Source organism: Chiloscyllium punctatum, chromosome 6 (assembly GCF_047496795.1).
Source record: "Chiloscyllium punctatum isolate Juve2018m chromosome 6, sChiPun1.3, whole genome shotgun sequence".
NCBI lineage: Eukaryota > Metazoa > Chordata > Chondrichthyes > Orectolobiformes > Hemiscylliidae > Chiloscyllium > Chiloscyllium punctatum.
The window spans coordinates 53,193,947-53,219,998 of record NC_092744.1 but is presented as its reverse complement, the minus strand read 5'-3'; the positions used below and the strand labels follow the sequence as shown (position 1 = coordinate 53,219,998).

General features: G+C 41.1%; 1 protein-coding gene across 4 annotated transcripts in view; it reads right to left on the bottom strand.

Moving 5' to 3' along the window:
* Positions 1–2,104: 2,104 nt before the first annotated feature.
* The window catches only part of zbbx (zinc finger, B-box domain containing), a 105,338-nt gene continuing 81,390 nt past the window's right edge, over positions 2,105–26,052 (bottom strand). For 3 of the 4 annotated variants that reach the window (XM_072572682.1, XM_072572684.1, XM_072572683.1), the window contains 4 exons: positions 23,793–23,954; positions 13,327–13,593; positions 3,615–3,708; positions 2,105–2,443 (listed from right to left, as the gene is read on the bottom strand). In XM_072572682.1, coding sequence (XP_072428783.1) covers positions 2,326–2,443; positions 3,615–3,708; positions 13,327–13,593; positions 23,793–23,954 — 641 coding nt within the window. In that variant the 3' untranslated portion in view covers positions 2,105–2,325. The remainder of the gene's footprint in view (positions 2,444–3,614; positions 3,709–13,326; positions 13,594–23,792; positions 23,955–26,052) is intronic. The other variant, XM_072572685.1, reaches the window with a different exon arrangement.

Sequence of the window (26,052 nt, the reverse complement as noted above, 5' to 3'; positions counted from 1 at the left end):
TCACACTTAACCTCCTAACTTCTAGAGAAAATATGCTTAATTTATATAACCTCTCCCCATAACGTTACCCCTGAATCCAGATGTCATTCATGTAAATTTCTGTAGTATTCCCTCCAAACTAATATATCCTTCTGAAGGTCTGGTACTTAGGTCTGCTCCAAGTGGAGTACAACCAGGGTTTTGTATAACTGCAGCATAACATCTGAGTCGTTATAATCAATCCTCTGATTATTTTCTGCACCTGCACATGGCATTTTAAAGATCTATGCACATGTTTCTTTGGATATCCACTGTACTTAACATCATTCCATCTAAAAAGAACACTAATTTATCATTTGGGCCAATGGGCTCTGATAACATCCCAGCTGTAATACTGATGCCTTGAGCTCTTGAGCTAGTCACCTCTCTAGCTAATCTATTCCAATACTGGCCTCCAGCTGGAAAATTCCCTGGTTATGTCTTTTCAAATAAAAGTAGCACAAATCTAATCTGGTCAATTACAGCCTCATTATTTTACTCTCAATTATCAGAAAGTGCTGGAAGGTGTCAACAACAGTCGTATCAAGTGATACCTACTCAACAATAATCTGCTCATTAATACTTAGCTTAGGGCATTCAGGGTCGCTCATTGGAACCTTGGTGTAACATGGTAAAAAAAAAGCTGCATTCCAAAAGTGGGTTGAGATTGACAGTCATTAACATCAAGTCAGTATTTGATGGAAATTAGCATAAAACATTAGCAAAACTGATAACTCATTACCTTTTAGTTGAAATGTCAACAGATTCTCTCTGCAAATGTTGTGTGACTTGCTGAATATTTCTAGCATTTTTAATTTTAGTTTTCAGAATGCGTAGTATTTTTCCTTTATTATTGTTGTGGAGGAGATAGATCATTGGGCGGAGTGATGCCTAGCACAAGGGAAGATGGCCATGATTGTTGGAGACCAGTCACATCAGTGTCAGAACATCACTGCAGGAGTTCCTCAGGGTAATGCCCTAGTCCTGACCATCTTCAGTTGCTTCATCAATGACTTTTGCTCCATCATCAGGTCGGAAGTGGGAATTTTTGCTTGGAACTGCATTGTGTTCAATGGCATTTATTATTTTGTTTATTTATTTATTCTTTTCAGATACTGTCACATTTCATAACTATACGCTCCAAGACCTCAGCAACTTTCAGACTTGAGCTGTTAAGTAAAAGTGACATTCATATCTCACAAATGCTAGGCAGTAACAATCTATAATAAGAGAAAATTAAATCATTGAATTATTTGCCCTTGACGTTCAATAATATTACCACACCAAATCCTCTAAAATCAAAATGCTCGGGGTTACTATTGACCGTAAATGTAGATGGGTCAGCCAAATAAACTCTGTGGCAACAAGAGCAGATCAAAAACTAGGAAATCTGTGTAAATTCATCTCTTGACCACCATTCCATCGAAGCTGCACGTGCACATGCCAATTGTAACATTGACTTCTGGTGCCGAAAGGAGAAATAGATTTATATTTGACAGAGCTCGGAGGCTCAGATAGCAGGAAGAAAATTAGAGGGAACATTGCATATTCTCAAAGTCCATTCACCATCTACAAGGCACAAGTCAGGAGTGTGATAGAATATTCTCCACTTACCTAGTTAAGTCTAGGTCAAACAACATTCAAGAAGTTCAACACCATCCAGGACACAAGCAACATGCTTGCTTTGTATACTGCCCACCACTTGAAAAAAATACTACCATGACTAACAGTGGTTGTGTGTGCCAACTGCAACACAGAGCAAGGAAGCATATGCTTGGGGTTGCCACTGCAAGTAATTTCTCCTCCATGTCTCACACCTGTCTAGTTTGGAATGATACCACCACCATCACTGGCTCAACTTCTTACAACTGCTTTCTTAAAAAAAAAGTGTACCTGCACTACATTTACTACAGCATTTTGAAAGGCAGCTCATCATCATCTAGTTCATCACCTAGTAATGGACAATAAATGTTGGCTTTGCCAATTTCACTCACATCGACAATCTATGTTACAATTTCATAATTTAAATGTGTCCAAGATGGCTCAGCAGCAATTTACATAGAATTAAACATTTTAATTAACTACATTAAATGAACTTGCATTTTTATTTATATTTTACAAAGTATTAAGCGTTCTGCAAAGTGCATAACTTGAACCGTTATTAAATTACTCTTTTCAAAGGATATTGAAATTTGAAATCAAGTATTACAAATTAAACACATCATCCAATTTGACTAACTTATTTCAGAACTTGTTGTGTGGTGAGAAACAGTTAAAAATGTTATCTGATATTTATCTCCGACACTGTCAGAATAAAAGCAAAACATTTTGTTTGTCTTCGGTGTCCTCTCCCTCATCATCTATTTGACCTTCATCAAATCCTCCTGCCAGAGAATCAAGCACAAACTGAGAATGAACAGCATCCCTAGGAGAAATTGAAAGAGACAGACATGTAAAACACAACTGTTCTCGTGAAATAAACATGAATCATCCCCAGTCACTTTTTTTACTGGCAGCCACAATTACTGAGAAGTTCCATATGAAATCACATTTATAGCCTCAAAGCACAATAAAACACTAACTGCATAATATAGAACTTTTACTTAATGCAATACACGAAAAAAAAGAAATGTGTTGACTCTATTTATCAAAATGAACATGAAACTGAGGTATATGGAAGTCAATTAGAATTCTTATACAACGAAGAAGGATCCTATCACAACTAAGGAATAAAACAAAATAAGAAGAATATCTGCTTCAGATACTTTCAACAAAATTTCAATGAATTTCTTTTCCCATGAACTCAAAGACTGCCTTGGTCAAGTATGTTTTATATTCAGTGGTCTTAAGTATGCATGGTTGGCATCCTATCCATGACCTTCGAACATTCACTCCCACTACACTATACAGATGGAACTTTGTTTCCTTTCTAGATAACTCAATGCAAACTGAAATGTCAATACTTTTAAGTCTAATTTTGGTTTCAGAAATCATGGTCTAGATATTCCAATGAACATCAGTCTCTCATAAATTACCACATTTCTGACAGGAGGTTCTGATCGGGGTCCTTTAGAAATGCGGAACCATGCTTCCAGTCTGAAGTTGCCTCTTTGGGCAGAATTGTGGGAGGGAAGGGAAAAAACATCTCCTTTATCACAGAATTCAGCTGCAATATTCTGAAAGGGAGAAGTCCAGAATTACAGACAGACTTTGTTGCTGTCAAAAAGATAAGTAAAAGGTTACAAGGGCAGGAAGGCATGGTGTCAGGTGGGTAGGGGAATAGGGTGCCAGGTAATAAGGGCACCATTGTGGAAGGGTGTCAGGTAAGTGATGGAACGGTTGAGGGGTCATATGGATAGGTGATATTGCGTTCAGAGTATGGCCAATGGAATCTTCAGTTTCCCAGGCAATTCACTTATTTGCTATAATGAGGATTCTACACCAGGGACCTAATCACAACTTCCATCTGAATGACTGTGTGGCTATCGGACAATCTAGGCCAATATTTCTTCTGTTCAAGTTATTTGATGATTGATTTGAAAACTGGAAACAAAAAAAACATCGTTGAGAAATTGAATGACTCAGTTCTCTCTGACCTTTGCAGAAATGGGTGGTCCTTTACAAATGCTTGCCCTGCAGAGGTTGACAACACACAAGCAGATGATGTATCACACTTCCCTCCTTCTCTGCCTACAATAGAAAACAATAATTCTGAAATTTATTTAAATGCATAAAGATTAAAACACTTGTGATGACAACATACATAATTTCTATATTTGTCTTTTTGCCAGAATATTTACAAATAGCTATTCAAGGGCTCTAATCACAGCTGACTTCGATAAATTTTTTTGCAATGTTTTAACACTTGCATGACTTTTACACATATTTCTGAAAATCCTTTTGGTCTTTCCTTCCAAGTATTGAATAATTCCTCATCATTAGTGGGCTTTGGCTATGAATATCTAGAACATACTAGTGGGGGTGTCATGGCACCAGACAGCCTCTACTACTGATTTAATACAGAATCTGCCATTTTGAACATGTATTCAACAGTGGAATGAACATCATCTCATCTCCCTCACCAAACATAACACCCTCCTTAGTGGAAATGTGTTGGGTTTTATTGGAAAACATTTGGATTTACAAGGGATTGGTGCAGGATTTTGAAGAGGACATCAGTCATAAGACAGCTTGCATCAATATTGGGAAGAATGATTGCAACTCCTCTTGACATGCAGCATATCCTGAAGATGGTATACAGGTGGCAGAGAGAGGAAACCATGCAGAGGAAAGAAGTGGAAGGCCCCATTGAAAACACTCTTTATGCTTCCACTTTAGCCACGAACAGTGTCCCTGACAAACTAACAAGATTTCCAATGATGCAGGGTGTACACAGGTAATTGTATGGCCCACATTTGAAAAGGAGATGTAGGACAGTAACAAGGGCCTATTAACATGTGGTTCCTGTACAAAATTGCCCAGAAGATTAAGTTGCAAAACTGTTACAATCTAAGTTAGGCTTGAACAAATCAGATAGATCCATGATTGAAACCTGGCTTGATAGATATATTCAGATATATTTCTAATGGTTAAAAAGATCAAAGGATATGGAGAGAAAGGGAACAAGGTGGATGAGCTGGATGATCAGCCATGATCATATTGAATGGAACAACAGGCTCAAAGGGCTGAATGGCTTATTATATTTATGTTTCTATGGCCATAACATTATGTTTTTAAAACTATTGGAGGTCACGTACTGGATACAATCACAAGAATCTGCAAATGTACGTTTAACAAAGAAAACACAACATTTATTAGACAAGGGAAAATAACATAAACTACAATACACTAGATAAAAAAGTTAGAAGGATTTCAGAACAAACACAAGCAAAAAGATTAAAACTCTCAATATATCCTTACAAACACCAAAACCTCAGCAAAGATTCACCAACATCTCCATACTAAGGCTTCTTGCTCAAATTGGCTCAGCTCCAAACATTTCTTCTAGCCAATTTTTCCACATTCACAAAATGCTTTTCTTCAGTTGGTATCTCCTCTCCCCAAGACACCTGAAACAAAATGCAAACTAAACTACTTTTTCCTTTAACTTCACAGCAAACTGGAGTTCCATAACCTCAGTTTCAGCAGTGTTATATTAATGATCACTAGAGAGTTTAACCCATCAGTTTCCACTCTCTGGCACACACACACACTGACTTCTGGATGTTCCTGTGTGTTTGCCTGGGCTCTTGTGTATACCACTTGCAAACCCGTAAAAGAATAACACCCTGGGGAAAGACCTTTGCTATTCACATTATCTCAGTCCCTCATGCTTCAGTAAACCTCTAAAACTTCATCTCCCAACCACCTGTGCCCCAGTGAGACATTTCCCAGCCTATTTTTATAACTCAAACCCTCCACTCCTGACAGCATCCTATAAATCTGTTCTGAACCCTCTCCAGTTTAATAATATCCTTCCTATATGCTTCTTGTTTCGTTTAAGGAGACAAAAGGAGAATTTAATTTCAGTTTTCCTGTTGACCTTGTACTAAATAGCAACTTAAAAATAATGCAGGGCAGTTACCTGAAAAGTATATGAAGGGCACCTAAGAACAGATGAAAAATATCTGAAAAGAAGATTCCTTAATTGTTTTTTTTATTTGTTTGCACACTGAGAAGTGAAATGCAGTAGGAAAAGCTCGGTGTAATGATCTCGTATGTAGTGTCAATGTCAGCGAATGCATCTGCAAATGAGATCTCCTACTTGTCAAGCTTTCTAGCTCCTAAATGTACTATGTGCTCACCACTCCACCATCAGCGACCATGGCTCTTGCCTAAAATTCAGAGGCTCTACCTCAGACACTCAATAATGCTTCTAGTTTCACAACCTGCTTCTACATATTAAACTACATACATCATCCAAACACATACCATTATAACACTAATATTCTTCCCTCTTCCTTGCAGGGTTAAGTGGCACATATCTCTGGAAGCAGTAGATAAATATAAGTACATGAATAAGAAATGTTTGGAGGGATATGGGCCAAGCTAAGGCAGATGGAACTAGTTTAGTTTGGAATTATAGTCAGCATGCACTGGTTGGACTGAAGGGAGTCTGTTTCCATGCTGATGCTCTGTAAATGCTGTGTCTGTTGTGATTTCTTAATCAGTTGCCTTTTCTTGGCCACAAGTCACAAATACATGTGTATCTGCATGCACAGGCTATCCTAATATCTCACAATAGATCCTAGCCCTCAATTATCTCAGAAACTGCCATTGGATGAAAATCTTGTTCTGATGAAAATGTGGGGTAGCCAGACTGTAACAGTCACCCATTTTAAAAACACTCATTATCATTAATGCTGAGACCCTGAAACGCAGCCTTGTGAACAACCCCAGCCTAGCAATATAGTCCCAACTGAGTGCCACTCTGCTCTCACAGCTCACAAATTCGGGCACCTTGATATTGCCACCCTCAGTGAAATACAACGTCAATGTGCAGGAGAGGCCAACTAGAAGTAGCAGAAAATTAGCAACAAATTCCTCAAAAATCCCATCAAGTTGGTGATTCTCTGGTTGTGCGTCACTGTCAACTTTTCCACCACAGACACCAGGAGTCAAAGTGGAACCATAGTAACAGCTCCGCTCTAACGTCAATCACTACAAGAACCAGCAAAGAGGTCCTTGGCCTCTATACCAAGAAAGATCGAGACTGGCTTGACAAAAATGATCAAGAGTGTTATGATGTTGAAGGCATGCACTGTACCTTTAAGAGAGAGTGAAAGCTGAAAAACTGGCAAGCACTGGTCATGTGACCAACTAGCAGGCACAAGGTGTACTGTACAATTTGAAGATGTAATATTTAGGCTGTAACCTAGATACATTAGTTGTTTTCACAGCAGTTTGAATTCGACCAATCAGTTTAAATTATGCCCCAAGATACTAAAACCCAATCTAATTTGAATTTTATTATTTTGACAACGTTGAACAATTGAGATGATCTAATGTTTGGGGTATAAAAAGCGGGCATTTTGGACAGTTAGGCAGAGAAAGAGCACCTTCTGCCATCGAAAGACTGCTATTCAAAAACACTCTCTATTAAAGGTGCTGTTTTCATATGAAACATCTTGGCAACAGAAGACTGAAGATGACCCAGGAAGATCTACAAACAGAGAAAAATCAACCCCGTTGTCTGGTTTTGAAAAAAATTGAGTTGCTGTAAATTTAATTGGGGATTTTATTGGATCAGTATATTGTTATAGAGTTGGATCTAGATGACAAATCTTTAAGAGAAAGGAGGCTTAAAGTTGTAAATAGTTGTTGTTTAATGTTCACTTTTGGAGTTAAATAATAAAATTGTTATTTTTTTTTAAATAGAGGAATTTGGGTAGTTCTCTGTCACTCATACTTTAACAGATTATGAGGTAAGGTGAGCTTTTCTGGGTGTTGGTTTAATTAGCAGAAGGGTTCACCGCCATGTCGTAACAAGAGGTAAAAACCTGATCAAACTCTAGCATAAACCTTTCATTGACCAGAAACTGCACTAAGGCTCAAGAAAATAACAACAGTCCTACAAATAGCTGAAGTTACCTTACAGAAAAATCTGTAAGGTAAAGAACAAATCTGTGTGTAGAAAGAGCACAGGAGATCCACAGCTCACAGCTGCTAGTAACATGTACAACTTCTTCAGTACTGTCAAGACATTCTATGATCCAGGTACTTGAGGCAGAACCTCACTGAGAACCATGGTTGCAAGGAGCTCATCAAGGATGGGAGACTCTGTTCATGTATCTTGCCTTTTAAGAACATCTGTGTGTACACTATTGCAACTCTATCGAACAGTTACCAAGGGTTTGCAAGCATGCACCCAGATTGAAATCAGTTGGTATGCTGTAAAATCTGCTTCATAATTTATTATGTATCTGACTGTTTTAAATAATCAAACCCACAGTGTTATTCAGTCCCTGATGAGTAATTGATCATTAGAGCAAAATCAATGATATGGTGAAGCCATGGAAAATATCATGCTGATGAAGCCTATCATGACTGAACAGCTTGTGAATAAGTTAATCTACTGGTGAAACAGCTGGTCTATGCATTAAGATTAGATTAGATTAGATTACTTACAGTGTGGAAACAGGCCCTTCGGCCCAACAAGTCCACACCGACCCGCCGAAGCGCAACCCACCCATACCCCTACATTTACCCCTTACCTAACACTATGGGCAATTTAGCATGGTCAATCCACCCTGACCTGCACATCTTTGGACTGTGGGAGGAAACCGGAGCACCCGGAGGAAACCCACGCAGACACGGGGAGAATGTGCAAACTCCACACAGTCAGTTGCCTGAGGCGGGAATTGAACCCTAAAGTGCATGAGACAGCCTTCAATAGGTTTCTTAATTGCAGCGTTTCAGACTCAGCAGGAGCAGCTACAGAATTATCAAAATGAGCTCAAAGCAATACTGGAGAACATGTCAGACCAGCAAAAACAGGTGGAGATCACAGCACACACAAGAGCTGCATGAGGTAGCCTTGTCAGAAAGAAATGTCTACTAGTGAACGAACTTGAGCGACACGTAGGGGAAGACAAACATTTACCAAAGCAGCAAGTGAAAGATGTTCTGGCTTCAAAGAAAACAAAAAAAAATCACAGCTGATGGCTTTACAAACAGGTTATGATGGAGAAAATTTACAGGACCAACAGAAGGCTAAAACTTGGATCAAACTAGAAGAATCGAGAATGTAAAGCAAGAAGCTTGGAAATGAGCACTTGAGGATCAAAAGAGCAAATGCTAAGGTGAGTCAAACCACATAAAACAACTTGAGGAATAAGATCAGTCGATGGCTAATCTGGAACAAATCCTAGCTGTCCATGTCAAAAGAAAAAAATCCTGAAGCAGCAATTGCAATCCTTGTCATTCTGTCCAGAAGTGATCACAGCTAGATTCCATCATTACATTGAACATCTCTAGGAGCTCCTGTAGTACAATGGTAATGGCTCTGTCTCTGATCCAGGAAACATGGATTCAAGTCCTACCTACTCCAGGTGTGTATGATAGCATATCTGAACAGGTTGATTAGAAAATACCTAAACAAAATTTGTGATAACACAAACAACAATGACAGATGACATCACTGATTACTGTGGAAACCAGTGGCACATCCAGGCAAAGTCTGGATTTAACAGCAAATTACCTCAAAATGATAGTGCTTCAAAGCCTTGCTTGTTTTATATATATAGTTAAATCTCCTTTAGGAAAGAGGGGAGATGTTGTATGTGTATATTGCTAGTAAAATAATGGAGGCTAGAGAATTTGGGGAAATAAATATTGATGTTTTGAAAACAGTTCACATTACAGAAGTAGTAGTACTGGAGGTTTTAGAAAACATGAAGGTGGTTAAATCCATGGCACTTGATCAAGTGTATCTCAGAACATTGTGGGAAGTTAGGGAGGAAATTGCACAGCGCCAGTGAAAACATTTGTATCAGCTATAACCACGGGTGAGGTCTTTATTTAAGAAAGGCTGCAAGGAGAAGTCTGGGGACTGTAGACACCTGTGAGTTTGACATCGGTGGTAGGTAAGCTGTTGAAGGCGATTCTGGAAGATATGATTTACATGGATTTGGAAAGGCAAGGAATGATTAGGAATAGTCAGCATGGTTCTGTGCAAGGGAAATCATGTTCACAAACTTGATTGAGATTTTTGAGGAAGGAACCAAGAAGACTGATGAAGGCAGAATGGTAGATGTTGTTTATCTGGACTTCAGTAAAGCCTTTAAGAAGGTTCAGCATGGTAGACCAATTAGTAAAGTTAGATCATGTGAGATTCAGGGTGAGCTTTCCAATTGGATACAAAATTGACTTCACTGTAGGAGTCAGAGTGGTAGTGAAGGGTTGTTAGTCAGCCTGTGACAAGTGGTGTTCCACAGGTGCTGGGTCCACTTTTGTTTGTCATTTATATAAATGATTTGGATGAAAATATAGGAAGCATAGTTAGTAAGTTTGCAGAAAATTGATGGTACAATAGGCAGTGAAGAAGATTACCTAAAGTTACAAAGAAATCTTGATCAATTGGATCAATCGGCTGATGAGTTCAGATGAGTTTAATTTGGATAAATGTGAGGCATTGCATTTTGGTAAAACAGCAAGGGCAGTACTTATACAATTAATGGTAGCGAACTGAGTAGTGTAATAGAACAGAGACCTAAGGGTTCAGGTACATAATTCTTTGAAATTTGTGTCACACGTAGAAAAATCGTTAAGAAGGTGTTTATCATGCTTGCTTTTATACTCAGACCTTTAAATATAGTAGTCGGGATATCATGTTGAATTTGAACAGAACATTGGAGATGCCTCTTTGGCAGTACTGTGTGCAGTTCTATTGCCCTGTTATAGGAAGGTTCGTGATCGATGATGCCCTCCACTGCATCTCCTCCACTTCTCATTCCTCCGCCCCTCTAATCACCACCAGGACAGAACCCCACTGATCCTCACCTACCACCCCATCAACCTCCATATACATCGTATCATCTGTCGTCATTTCCGCCACCTCCACCACCAGGGACATATTTCCCTCCCCTCCCCTATCAGCGTTCTAAAAAGACCACTCCCTCCGTGACTCCCTCGTCAGGTCTACACACCCCCACCAACCCAACCTCCAATCCTGGCACCTTCCCCTGCAACTGCAAGAAATTCAAAACTTGCACCCACACCTCCCCCCCTTACTTCCGTCCAAGGCCCCAAGGGATACTTCCATATCCGCCACAAATTCACCTGCACCTCCACACACATCATTTATTGCATCCACTGCACTCGATGTGGCCTCCTCTACATTGGGGAGACAGGCCGCCTACTTGCGGAACTTTTCAGAGAACACCTCTGGGACACCTGGACCAACCAACCCAACCACCCCGTGGCTCAACACTTCAACTCTCCCTCCCACTCCACCAAGGACATGCAGATCCTTGAACTCCTCCATCGCCAGACCATAGCAACACGACAGTTGGAGGAAGAGCGCATCATCTTCCGCCTAGGAACCCTCCAACCACAAGGGTTGAACTCAGATTTCTCCAGTTTCCTCATTTCCCCTCCCCCCACCTTGTTTCAGTCAGCACCGCCTTCCTAACTTGCAATCTTCTTCCTGACCTCTCTGCCCCCACCCCCACTCCGGCCCTCGCCTTGACCTCCTTTCACCTATCGCATTTCCAACGCCTCTCCCCCAAGTCCCTCCTCCCTACATTTTATCTTAGCTTGGACACACTTTACTCATTCCTGAAGAAGGGCTCATGCCCGAAACGTCGATTCTCCTGCTCCTTGGATGCTGCCTGACCTGCTGCGCTTTTCCAGCAACACATTTTCAGCTCTGATCTCCAGCATCTGCAGTCCTCACTTTCTCCACAGAACATTTACACCAAATAAAGGGTCTTTCAAAAGCTAGTAGAATTTTATTATTCATCATGAGGGAAACTGAATATAAAAGAAAATCTGTGTTTCAGTTGTACAGGGCATAGTGAGGTAAAGTCTGTAGTACTGTGTATAGTACTGGTCACTTTATTTAAGGAAGGATGTAAACACATTGAGAACAGTTCAAAGAAGGTTTACTTGACTATTAACTGGAATTTGTAGGTTGTCTAAGACTGAAAGGTTAGACAGGCCAGGGGCTTATCCACTGAGTTTTTAAAAACTAAGACTGACATCTAAGATCCTGAAACATCTTAACAGGGTGCAAGCGGAAATGATATTCTCTCTTGTGGAAACAGCTTCTTAAAGATAAAGGAGACATGGATGAGGTACGAAGTGAGTACTTCGCAGCTCTCTTACTTGAAAGTAAAAATGAGGTAGAAAAGGAGTCAGCTGTGAGGACAGGAAGTGAGAGATCGTAATTGTGGGTTTGTTTTTAAAGTAAACTTGATCACTTATTTTAAATTTTAAAAAAAGATTTATGCTGGGATTTTAAAACGGCTGATATTGAATACAGAATAGTTAAAGTGGCTACTTCTAGAAATTCCTGGTTATTACAACACTACAGCCATTTTTAGTTTAACAGAAAGCCAACAAGACCTGTTAGGCTTGACTTGGTGCCAATTACTGCACAGTTATCTGCTACAAAACATAATAGTTTTTGACGAGGGTACATCAAATCCATCTCATTAGCTGAATGTCTGAACCTGAAATCTCAGTCACATCATTAAAACTGCTGGATTTTAAACAGTTTTTAGTAATACTGCTTTGACTCCTTTCATTAGTCAGCTTCTAAATCAGAAGAAGACGAACCATAAACAGCTCCAGACTAAGCTAACACCTACCTTTGATCTCAAACTCTCTTAAAACTCTGATTTCTAGAATGAATACTGTATTTCACCAAAGGGAACACTTACAACCTTGCAACGACTGCACCCTCAGATACACTGTGACTACATTGGAGCTCCTGTGAAAAGGATAGTTATGCAGAGCCAACTGAAAGGACCTCCAATACACAGTGGATTCTGGATTTTAATTCAGATGAACTAGGACCAAAACATTTGATTTTAACTAATTGCTAATTTATAACATACTTTTTCCATGTACGCAGCTTTGTGAGAGTGTGAGAATGCGGGTTGCATTCTATTTCCCCTGTTTTTGAATGAGTTAATAAATTCTGCATTGATTTTACTCTCAGGAATTTGCTGTGGGTCCTTGTTTAATTGGACTGTGCAAACAGGAAAGATGCTACTGCTTATTTTTAAAAGGGAAAAGAAAATAAGAAAATCAATTAAAAATGACCAAAACAGAACAGTAAAAATAATTTAATTCACCTCTTCTTGTCTGTGACAAATAGGATAAAAATGAACAGTCACCTTAAACGAAACAGTCCACAAAGTATCACAATAGGACGTACTCTAGGTTACTGCATGAAGTAAAGGCAAAAATATTAAGAGACTCTGGTCACAACCTTCCATTTGCCCTTAGATGCACTGATGCTGCCAGACGACTGGAGTACTGCAACACCACTTCCCAAAAAAGAAGCAAAGATGAGGAATAAAAATGATCAATGTCAGTTGGTAGCATGTTTGCTTCAGATAAATAGGTTGTGGCTTCATGTCACACATGAAGCTTGAAACATGAGCACAATATTTAAGATGACATACCAATATCATTACTGGGATGATAATCTTTTTTTATATCTCATTAGTCTGAAAATTCTGCTGTCAGATAATTGGAAACTACTTAATTTCATTTCAAGCTGCTCGTGAAACTATAGAGCACAAACTCGTATTTGAAAAGAATTACAGTATGGCATTCTTTCTTTGAAGAATTTTATACCTTTTTGAGTCTGCATCATCTCCATCTCCAATTCAATTAAAGTTTGTTCATCAGCATCATCTTCAAAACAGGGTTCGCCTTGATCAATGCTTTCAACTTCAGAAATTTCAACTGCAGCTCTAGTCAGTGGGTGTGGAGCAGCAGAGTTTAGATGAAGACTATTATGTCTTTTCCATGAATACAAAGATTTTGTTGCAATTTGTGATGCAATATGTAATGATTTTACTGAAGAGGGATTCATTACTCTCCCAGAGCAACCCAGAGCTCCTAAAATATAGAAATATAAAACATAGAAATTTCAGTTACATCACACAAACACGACAGTTTTATTTAACATAATAGTCACATAGGCTGGAGTATAAGCCAGTTATACATGCTACTTTCTATAATAGTCCTACCACAGACATTGTTATTTCCTTGTTGTTTCCTTTTCTCTATTTCTTGTCTTTCCTACTCTCCTCTAAGTTACTCCTCTTTCTAAATGTTTCCAATCAACTTGTTCAGAGATGTTTCAGGCAACACAGGGGAGACAGGAAGGAACTTTTCCTCTTTTTAGAGGGATCAATGACCAAAGGCATAGATTTAAGGTATGGGTCAGGAGATTTAGAGGGGATGTGAGGAAAGTCATGTTCACTCAGAGAGGGGTGGGAATCTGGAACTCATTGTCTGTAAGGTTGGTAGACGCAGAAACCCTCATCACATGTAAGAAATATTTAGATATGTACTTGTGATGTCAAGGCATACCACGCTATGGGCCAAATGCTGGAAAATGGGATTAGAGTATCTAAGTGGTTGCTTTTCACTGGTGCAGACTCAATGGGACAAAGGGCTTATTCTGTGCTGAGGAACTCTATGACTATGTTATTACACACCTCTAGAACAAGTGAGACTTAAACCTGGCCTCCTGGCTCAGAGAGAGGGATACAATCAATCTCCCTTCTAATTAGTATCCCTTTTCTTAATTTACTAACTCTCAGAACAATTTGATGTTAGGGGCGGCACGGTGGCACAGCAGAGACCCAGGTTCAATTGCCACCTCAGGCGACTGTCTGGGTGGAGTTTGCACATTCTCCCCGTGTCTGCGTGGGTTTCCTCTGGGTGCTCTGGTTTCCTCCCACAGTCCAAATATTCTGCAGGTTAGGTGAATTGGCCAAGCTACATTGCCCATAGTATTAGGTGAAGGGGTAAATGTAGGGGAATGGGTCTGGGTGGGTTGCTCTTCGGAGGGTCGGTGTAGACTTGTTGGGCCGAAGGGCCTGTTTCCAGTAATCTCATCTAATCTTAGCATTCAACAGGATGATGCATTAAACTACTTGTTTTTTCTCCTGTGATCTAAATAATCTAATTATTCATTTATTCATTTTTATGCATATTAGGTAACACTCTGTTGTCCATTCTAATTTTATTTTCCTATTTGAGAGTGAGAATCCCTCTTTTTCTCTAGAATCTCCTTGTGCCATTTATCAAGTAGAAGACCATTTATCTGTTTTTAAACCTTTATCAATAAATTTCTGAAGTCTGCTGCAAGTACATCTTCAGAAGCAGCCTTGGGATAATACACGTTCTTCCTTTGGGAAAATAACTTGTCATCGCTGAATTCCTTCCCAAAGGGAAACAAGTAAGGTCAATAATTTAGCAGGTGAGAACCGAGGCAGCAAATCTCCTTCATGTTATCCCACAAAGAAAAACATTACATCTATTATAATCTCACACATACAACACCAAAAGAATAATTGCCAAGTTACCACAGCTGTAACCTCCCATAGTTCTCAACAATTAAGGTAACTGAGTAGAAGTCTGAAGAACACAAATATGTAAAATGCCAACTTTGTACTCTGGTGCAATCAGTACTAACTCTGCACAAGCGTAAACACCAACACCCATCTCAAATTCTCGGGTTAATTTTGTTCCTTTTTGTCATTACGTTTTGCTGTATAATGTGAGCTCATCGTGAAATATTTGTTTTTATTATTTGATAGTTCTGATCAACTAAGCCTAATCTCGTATCCTATTAAATATTGGATGCAATTGACTTACAAATACACATTAACATATCGATTTCATCATTTTACAGGTTTCTCATAGCAAACATTAAAATAAATGCAAAGAAACCAGATACGTTATTTCTATAAAACATTTGCTTTTACTGAAACAAGTTAGCATAGTTCATTTGGTAGCATTATCAGCTCATATGTCAGGAAAGTGAGCTCTCCTAGTGTCCAAGCCAATATTTCTCTTTCAGTCAAGACTAGCAAAAGCTGATTTAACTTTCAGTCATTCATTTTCTTCTTTCTTTAATTTTATGCACAAATTGTCTGTCCTGTCTGCCTACGTAATAACATTTTAACATGAATCCGTTGTAATATCCTCAGAATGTGATAACATACTGCATAAACTCATTTTTGTTTTAATTTAGAAAGCTATTACTACTGGATTCAAATGTTTCGTTTTAATTCTGTTCTGAATTGAACAAGTTGCAGAAGGCTGTACATTTTAGTATGCTTAAAATATGACTGCACCTACAAAGCCTTACTGAGATAATAAACTTAATCCTGTTAAATTCATCCTGCCATCTAACTAATCTTTTGATAGATGATCTTCCATCACATTTCCACATCCATTGTCTTCTAAGTGAACCAGCATACAAATAACTTCAACTTATTATTTCAAGGTTTTTTCCCAAACTTTCAAGCCTGAACATTGGAAAACTTATAGTTGTTATGAATGTAAGAGTTTAAATAATAATAATAATAATAATAATAATAATAATAATGTGGGATTGTTGTTTTTTCACAACAAAATGGATTTAATGAAAGGTTATGTGATCCATTCAGAATTCTGCTCAACAATGTATCTCAGCACACTGCATATGGTTGAGAATGGCAAGCCATGCTCAGAGAGAGAGAGAGAGAGAGAGAGAGAGAGAGAGAGAGAGAGAGAGAGAGAGAAAGAAAGAGAGTGAGTAAGAGAGCAAGAGAATGAGCACAAGCAAGAGAGCCCTTAGAGAATCAAGACTACAAACAGTGCAGTTAGCAAAGAGAAGTATGCTTCCTTTCTGTGAGCCACCAAGTGGATATCGGAGGAAAGCCAGTCTCTGGTTGAAGAGAAGTGCCCCATGGCAACCTAAGGAATCCAGAAAATTTGTGCTGTTTTGGTTGGGGAACGAGGTACACACAAAAATAATTGGAGAGGGCCACATAATTGGTCATGAATTTGGATTTTGGAACTCTTCAAGACAGGTTGTAAGTAATTAACACTCAGGTCATCCCACTTCTTTTGTAAGGTGCCAACCAACTGGAATAAAGGTAGTTAAAAAGCAGCAAGTGGAGCTCATTGTTGAACAGCCGCAACCCTAAATTCCCCATCAAAAAGTAACACTACTTGCTTGTCATTTTTTGCCATTCACTCACCAACACATATCTCCTAACCACACACTCACCCAGCCATTCTTGTACTTGTACTGCAGTTCCTTTAGGAGGAAGTGAGGTCTGCAGATGCTGGAGATCAGAGCTGAAAATGTGTTGCTGGAAAAGCGCAGCAGGTCAGGCAGCATCCAAGGAGCAGGAGAATCAACATTTTGGGCATGATTCCTGAAGAAGGGCTCATGGCCAAAACGTCGATTCTCCTGCTCCTTGGATGCTGCCTGACCCGCTGCGCTTTTCCAGCAACACATTTTCAGCTCTGCAGTTCCTTTAGTAAACATGACATTTAATTTCGTAATTGTCTGTTGTAATTACACCCTAAATTTGTATGTTCCTTGCATGCCTGCAGACATGCCACTGAGCTCCTGTAACACAGAGGTATCGATCCTGCCTCTGGGCCAGAAGGTTTGGGTTCTTGTCCCATCTGCATCAGAAATACGACACCATGCATCACTGGGTAGTGCACTGGAAATGAAGCCTCACGATTTCAAGAGTCCTCACAAAAGTTTAAACCAGAGAGGCAGCTGAGACCCGGAAGCAGGTAGAGCGCAAGCTTACCTGGGTAGGTTTGTTTCCCCTTTAAAAGCGTGCAGCTTTTAAAGTGACAGTGAGGGGGACTGGGAGGAAGCAGCCAGTGCAGGGACCCCCTGCGGCCGTTCCCCTCAAGAACAAGTATACTGTTTTGGATACTTGTGGGGGGGACGACTTACCAGGGGTAAGTGACGGGGCTCAGGCCTTTGGCACGGAGCCTGTCCCCGCTACTCAGAAGGGAAGGTTGGAGAAGAGCAGAGCAATAATAATTGGGGACTCGATAGTTCGGGGCACAGATAGGCGGTTTTGTGGGAATGAGAGAGACTCACGTTTGGTATGTTGCCTCCCAGGTGCAAGAGTACGTGATGTCTCTGATCATGTTTTCCGGGTCCTTAAGGGGGAGGGGGAGCAGCCTGAAGTCGTGGTCCATATTGGCACCAATGACATAGGTAGGAGGAGTGCTGAGGATGTTAGACAGGCTTTTAGGGAGCTAGGTTGGAAGCTCAGAGTGAGAACAAACAGAATTGTTGTCTCTGGTTTGTTACCCGTGCCACGTGATAGAGAGTCGAGGAATAGGGAGAGAGAACAGTTAAATGCGTGGCTACAGGGATGGTGCAGGAGGGAGGGATTTCGGTACTTGGATAACTGGGGTTCTTTCTGGGGAAGGTGGGACCTCTATAAACAGGATGGTCTGCACCTGAACCTGAGGGGCACCAGTATCCTTGGGGGGAGGTTTACTAGTGCTCTTGGGGGGGGTTTAAACTAACTCTGCAGGGGCATGGGAACCCAGACTATAGCTTTAGGGTGCAGGACCTGGAGTGTAGGGAGGTTAGGAATATGGCATCAATCTTAAAGGAGGGTGCCTGTAAACAGAAGAGTGGCTTGAAGTGTGTATACTTTAATGCCAGAAGTATACGAAATAAGGTAGGTGAACTTGCAGCGTGGGTTGGTACCTGGGACTTCGATGTTGTGGCTATGACGGAGACATGGCTAGATCAGGGACAGGATTGGCTGTTGCAGGTTCCAGGGTTTAAATGTTTTAGTAGGGTCAGAGGTGGGGGTAAGAGAGGGGGGGGGGTGTGGCTTTGCTTGTCAAAGATAGTATTACAGCGGTGGAAAGGAAGATGGACGAAGATTTGCCATCTGAGGTAGTTTGGGTTGAGGTTAGGAATAGGAGAGGTGAGGTCACCCTGTTAGGAGTCTTTTACAGGCCTCCTAATAGTCCTAGAATCGTTGAAGAAAGGATTGCGAAGATGATTCAGGAGAAGAGTGACAGTAATAGGGTGGTTGTTATGGGGGACTTTAACTTTCCTGATATTGATTGGGAAAGCTATAGCTCAAGTTCGTTTGATGGGTCAGTGTTTGTCCAATGTGTGCAGGAGAGTTTCCTGACACAATACGTAGATAAGCCAACAAGAGGTGAGGCCATACTGGATTTGGTTCTGGGTAACGAACCAGGCCAGGTATTAGAACTAGAGGTAGGTGAGCACTTTGGGGACAGTGACCACAATTCGGTGATTTTTACTCTAGTGATGGAGAGGGATAAGTGTGTACTACAGGGCAAGAGTTATAGCTGGGGGCAGGGAAATTATGATGCGGTGAGGCATGACTTAGGATGTGTGGATTGGAAAAGTAGATTCCAAGGCAAGAGCGTAATTGATATGTGGAACTTGTTCAAGGAGCAACTATTGAGTGTCCTTGATAAGTACGTACCTATCAGGCAGGGAGGAAAGGGTCGTGTGAGGGAGCCGTGGTTTAATAAGGAATTGGAATCCCTTGTTAAATGGAAGAGGGCGGCCTTCGTAAAGATGAGGCGTGAAGGTTCAATAGGGGCGAATGAGAGTTATAAGGTAGCCCGGAAGGACCTGAAGAGAGAGCAAGGAGGGGACATGAAAGGTCCTTAGTTGGTAGGATTAGGGAAAACCCTAAGGCTTTCTATAGGTATGTTAGGAATAAAAGAATGACTAGGGTAGGAATAGGTCCAATCAAGGATAGTAATGGGAAGTTGCGGGTGGAAGCTGAAGAGATTGGGGAGGCACTGAATGAATACTTTTCGTCAGTATTCACTCAGGAACAGGACATTGTTGTCGATATGAATACTGAGGCACGAATAAGTAGAATGGATGGCTTTGAGATATGTAGAGAAGAGGTGTTGGAAATTCTGGCAAGGGTGAAAATAGATAAGTCCCCTGGGCCTGATGGCATTTATCCTAGGATTCTCTGGGAAGCAAGGGAGGAGATTGCAGAGCCATTGGCCTTGATTTTTGTGTCCTCTTTGTCTACAGGAGTAGTGCCAGAGGATTGGAGGCTAGCAAACGTGGTTCCCTTGTTCAAGAAGGGGAGTAGGGATAATCCTAGTAACTATAGGCCAGTGAGTCTCACTTCTGTTGTGGGCAAAGTCTTAGAGAGAATTGTAAGGGATAGGATTTATGCACATCTGGATAAGAATAATGTGATCAAGGATAGTCAGCATGGTTTTGTGAAGGGCAGGTCGTGCCTCACAAACCTTATTGAATTGGCTGGCTGGGAGATGACAGAGGGTAGTAGTTGATGGCAAAGGTTCATCTTGGGAGTGCCGTCACTAGCGGTGTTCCGCAAGGATCTGTTTTGGGACCATTGCTGTTTGTCATTTTTATAAATGACCTGGAGGAAGGGTTAGAAGGTTGGGTGAGCAAGTTTGCGGATGATATGAAAGTCGGAGGAGTTGTAGACAGTGAGGAAGGATGTGGCAGGTTACAGCGGGATATAGAGAAGCTGCAGAGCTGGGCAGAAAGGTGGCAAATGGAGTTCAATGTAGCTAAGTGTGAGGTGATTCACTTTGGTAAGTGTAACAAAAAGATGGGGTACTGGGCTAATGGTCGGATACTTGGTAGTGTGGAAGAGCAGAGGGATCTTGGTGTCCACGTACACAGATCTCTGAAAGTTGCCACCCAGGTAAATAGTGCAGTGAAGAAGGCATATGGCGTACTGGCTTTTATTGGTAGAGGAATTGAGTTCCGGAGTCCTGAGGTCATGCTGCAGTTGTATAAGACTCTGGTGCGGCCGCATCTGGAATATTGTGTGCAGTTTTGGTCGCCATACTATAGGAAGGATGTGGAGGCACTGGAACGGGTGCAGAGGAAGTTTACCAGGATGTTGCCTGGTATGGTAGGAAGATCCTATGAGGAAAGGCTGAGGCACTTGGGGTTGTTTGCATTGGAGAAAAGAAGGTTTAGGGGTGACTTGATAGAGGTGTACAAGATGATTGGGGGTTAGATAGGGTTGACAGTGAGAACCTTTTTCCACGTATGGAGTCAGCTATTACAAGGGGGCATAGCTTTAAATTAAGGGGGGGTAGATATAGGACTGATGTTAGGGGTAGGTTCTTCACTCAGCGAGTCGTAAGTTCATGGAATGCCCTGCCAGTAGCAGTGGTGGACTCTCCCTCTTTATGGGTATTTAAGAGGGCATTGGATAGGTATATGGAGGATAGTGGGTTAGTGTAGGTTAGGTGTGCTTTGATCGGCGCAACATCGAGGGCCGAAGGGCCTGTACTGAGCTGTATTCTTCTATGTTCTATGTTCTATGCATAGTTTCCAATGTATCCATCAGACAGACCCAGGAAAGCGTGAATCAGGTTTTGTACTTAATAAAATCAATTGATTGTTCTTAACCAGGCATTTAAAAAAAACTATGATGGATCGGCATATAATTCTACTAGCTAAAACTCCAACTTCCTCTAAACTTTGATCTCTGCCTCAACACAAAGACAGACACAGACAGATAAACAAACTGACGTTGGAACTGTAGGGAGAACAAAACTGCCAGGGATATACTTCGTTAGTTCCAGTCCTCAAGATTTGATTAAATGTTTCTTTTGTTTCCCAAATTCTCTGGTTCTCTGATCTTTTTCCTTTATGTTCCCTCTTTTCTTCACTGGAAGCAGAGAGCAACTCCTTTATGCATTATAAAGGTTCAACATATTAGTTAAAATCAACAGCTTACTGCAACTGGTCAGAGACATTAAACTGGCTGACTTCAGGTTTTATTCATATTACTGGAGAGACAGACCTTTCAGCAATCTAAATGCTTCTGGCAGTATCATTTACCCCCCCACAAGCTGTCCAGCTACCCAGAAACAAATCAGATAGCTGTTGCCAGGCAGATAGTCTTTAACATCTATGAATTGTCAAAACTCCACAAACCAAATCAACCACTTGTTCCTGGCTGAATCTCGCTTTGACCCCTTGATGCTGGGCCATTTGTAAGCAGATTCTGTGACTACTTGAATAAAGTAAGTAAGATAAGAAAAATCTCAGTCTTTACATTGAATACTTACACACAATAGATTAGATTAGATTACTTTACAGTGTGGAAACAGGCCCTTCGGCCCAACAAGTCCACACCGACCCGCCGAAGCGCAACCCACCCATAACCCTACATTTACCCCTGACCTAACACTACGGACAATTTAGCATGGCCAATTCACCTGACCTGCACATCTTTGGACTGTGGGAGGAAACCGGAGCACCCGGAGGAAACCCACGCAGACACGGGGAAAATGTGCAAACTCCACACAGCCAGTCGCCTGAGGCGGGAATTGAACCCGGGTCTCTGGCGCTGTGAGGCAGCAGTGCTAACCACTGTGCCACCCTGCCGCCCACATGCCATTAGCTTCCCAGTTACAGGATTCATCAATGCCTTACTTTTATGTTCAAATCCTCTTATAATGGTTAATATTCTGTTTGCCTTCTTGATTACTTGCTGTGCCTCCAATATTAATCTTTTGTGATTTGTGCACTAGAATAACTGGAGCCTCCCTATTCCTTTGAATTGTACAGCCATTCTCCATTTAGGTAACACTCTGTTTTTCTGATCCGTCCGGGCATAATGAACCATTGTACATTTTCCCTCGATGTACTTAATCTGCCATAGTTTCGTCCATTCACTCTCCTGATTTGTTTGCAAAATCCTTTATGTCTTCTTCACAATCTACTTTCTTTGTCTTACATGCAAATTTTGCCACCATGAATTTATTCCTCTCATCCAAGTCATTACCAGAAATTCTAAAATATTAAATTCCAGCACAGAGAGCTGCAGGATGTTGTATGTACATCCTGCCAATTAAAGTCACATTTATGCTTGTCTTGTGCCTGCCAGCCAGCCAGCCAGCCAATCTCCTGTTCAAGCCATTATGATAACGCCTTTAGCACATGCTTCTACTTTGCACAGTAACATTTTACGTGACAACTTGGTGAATACCTTCTGGAAATCCAAGTACAGGATGTCTACAGGCTCTCATTTATCTAAAGCATATGCAACTCAGTGTCATAGAGTCATAGATTAGATTACTTACAGTGTGGAAACAGGCCCTTTGGCCCAACAAGTCCACACCGCCCCGCCGAAGCGCAACCCACCCATACCCCTACATCTACCCCTTACCTAACACTACGGGCAATTTAGCATGGCCAATTCACCTGACCTGCACATCTTTGGACTGTGGGAGGAAACCGGAGCACCCGGAGGAAACCCACGCAGACACGGGGAGAATGTGCAAACTCCACACAGTCAGTCACCTGAGACGGGAATTGAACCCGGGTCTCTGGCGCTGTGAGGCAGCAGTGCTAACCACTGTGCCACCGTGCCGCCCACTACTGCATAGAAACAGGCCCTTCAGCCTATTATGTCTATTTTGACCAATAAGCACTCAAATATATTAATTCCATTTTGTATATCTCAAACAGATTCTCTCCTCACCCCACACTTCCTCTGCTCCAAGGAAAACAAATGCAGCCTTTGTCTGTCTTCATAACTGAGACTTTCCATCCCAGGCAACTTCCTGGTGAGTCCCCTCTGTACTCTCTCCAGTGCAATCACATCCTTCTGATATTGTAGTGATTAGAACTGCATACATTTCTGGCTGAGAAATTTGCAGCAAATGGTATGATACACCACTGGTCACAGGCTTCCAATTACAAGAACAAGCCTCCACATTTGCCTCCTCATTGCAAGCCAACTTCGGATCCTGTGGGTCTTCCATGTGGAACCTTGTCAAAGGCTGAGGTCCACGCAAATCATATAGGGGCCATGGTAACCAATGTTTGGCTGAAAATAATTTTCAATTACTTACTGTTAGATAGACAGTGAGAACATGGGTTTAAGGAGAGGTTTGTTCATAAAAGTGATCCAACAGTGTTGGTTTTGGAAGGAAAAAATACTCAAGTAAAGAGTACAGTTGACAATGTCAGCAAGCACTGATCGATAAAAAAAACTGAAAGATTATCACCTGTATTAGAATGGAATTAATGAGGTGACAGACCTCATGGAGAAAATGAGTTCAACAACAGCTAGGACATCAACACAAGCTATATTGCTGAGCATTGTAAGTTGGAAGCCAGGATTTAAACAAAGAGAGGCATCAAACCTGGAAGCATATTGAATTATTTTAGGAACAAGATACTTAACAAACACAAAAGGTGATAAAATTACCTTTAAAATAATGGAAATCTGAATATTTGAATACTGACAGCCTACCTTCTTTTGATTTTAACAATGACGTCCGTGGTGTCACTTTTGTGGATGTATGCCTTCCAAACCTACTTGAAGGTGTGCTCTGAATGTCATCGATTACATCATTAACAATTGAGTTATCTGCATATTTGTGGAGGCTGCTATGTGGTCGCCAGTCTCCATTTTCTAGAAAATTAGGTGACAAAAATAAATAACTATATATTTTAAAACATGACTAGGCTGATTTTATTTTTTGGAGGCAAAAATTGAGTAATATGGATCAGCTTCCAGTTGGACAACCCACATGAAGTTGAGATGTTGATATTTTTACATCAAACTGTTCGGATGTGTTCAGACACTTCTGGTACAGGTGGGACTTGAACGCAGACCTTCTGGATCAGAGGTAGGACATAAATGTCCACAAGGTTGAGGTATATAATGAGTAGCTGATCTATATCTACACATTTTATCCTAAGACTAAAAGCTAAAATCAGTCACATAGTGTATTTAGGTGGAACAGAATCAAATTACATATGATACAACTGCAATTTTGAAATAAGTTAAAAATCACACAACACCAGGTTATAGCCCAACAGGTTTAATTGAAAGCACAATAGCTTTTAGAGCACCACTCCTTCGTCAAGTGATAATCCACTCTCACCAGATGACGGAGCAGCGCTCCGAAAGCTAGTGTGCTTCCAATTAAACCTGTTGGGTTATAATCTGGTGTTGTGTGATTTTTAACTTTGTACACCCCTGTCCAACACCAGCATCTCCAAATCAATTTTGAAATAGCTTACCAATAAAAAGAATTGATCATATTGAGCTTAAAACCAATTATGATTAAATCTACATTTGAGGGGATTATATCTCCATTTAACTCACTGCATAGAAAACAAATGCAGCCTAATGAATCATAGTCTGAATATTCCTCCATATTAACTCGAGGAGATACACAATAAGCTTCCACAAACAGCAGTTAAATAATGACCAGGCCATCTGTTTTTCATGATACCAATTGATGGCTACATTTTGGCCATGACTTCAGTGATAGCTCCACAGGTCATCTACGAAATCATGTTGCAAAAACATCAACATCTACCAAGCAGGAAGAGAGAGCCTTTGTTCAATGTATCATCTGAAAGACGGTAGCTCTGACAATACAGTACTTCAAAGTTTGGTAGAAGATTTGTAGCTCGGGTGCTCGTTGTTGTGGTTCTGTTCGCCGAGCTGGGAATTTGTCTTGCAAACGCTTCGTCCCCTGTCTAGGTGACATCCTCAGTGCTTGGGAGCCTCCTGTGAAGCGCTTCTGTGCTGTTTCCTCCGGCATTTATAGTGGCCTGTCTCTGCCGCTTCCGGTTGTCAGTTCGAGCTGTCCACTGTAGTGGCCGGTATATTGGGTCCAGGTCGATGTGTTTGTTGATAGAGTCTGTGGATGAGTGCCATGCCTCTAGGAATTCCCTGGCTGTTCTCTGTTTGGCTTGCCCTATAATGGTAATGTTGTCCCAGTCGAATTCATGTTGCTTGTCATCTGTGTGTGTGGCTACTAAGGATAGCTGGTCGTGTCGTTTTGTGACTAGTTGGTGTTCATGGATACGGATCGTTAGCTGTCTTCCTGTTTGTCCGATGTAGTGTTTTGTGCAGTCCTTGCATGGGATTTTGTACACTACATTGGTTTTGCTCATGTTGGGTATCGGGTCCTTCGTTCTGGTGAGTTGTTGTCTGAGAGTGGCTGTTGGTTTGTGTGCTGTTATGAGTCCTAGTGGTCGCAGTAGTCTGGCTGTCAGTTCAGAAATGCTCCTGATGTATGGTAGTGTGGCTAGTCCTTAGTAGCCACACACACAGATGACAAGCAACATGAATTCGACTGGGACAACATTACCATTATAGGGCAAGCCAAACAGAGAACAGCCAGGGAATTCCTAGAGGCATGGCACTCATCCACAGACTCTATCAACAAACACATCGACCTGGACCCAATATACCGGCCACTACAGCGGACAGCTGCAACTGACAACCGGAAGCGGCAGAGACAGGCCACTATAAATGCCTGAGGAAACAGCACAGAAGCGCTTCACAAGCACTGAGGATGTCACCTAGACAGGGGATGAAGCGTTTGCAAGACAAATTCCCAGCTCGGCGAACAGAACCACAACATACAGTACTTCCTCAGTACTGCATTGGAATGTCAGTTTTGATCTTCTTTTGCACTCAAACCCAAACCTTCTGAAGCAGAGGGGAAAGGGATACCAATTGATACCAGCAGATGCAATGAATATTGAAG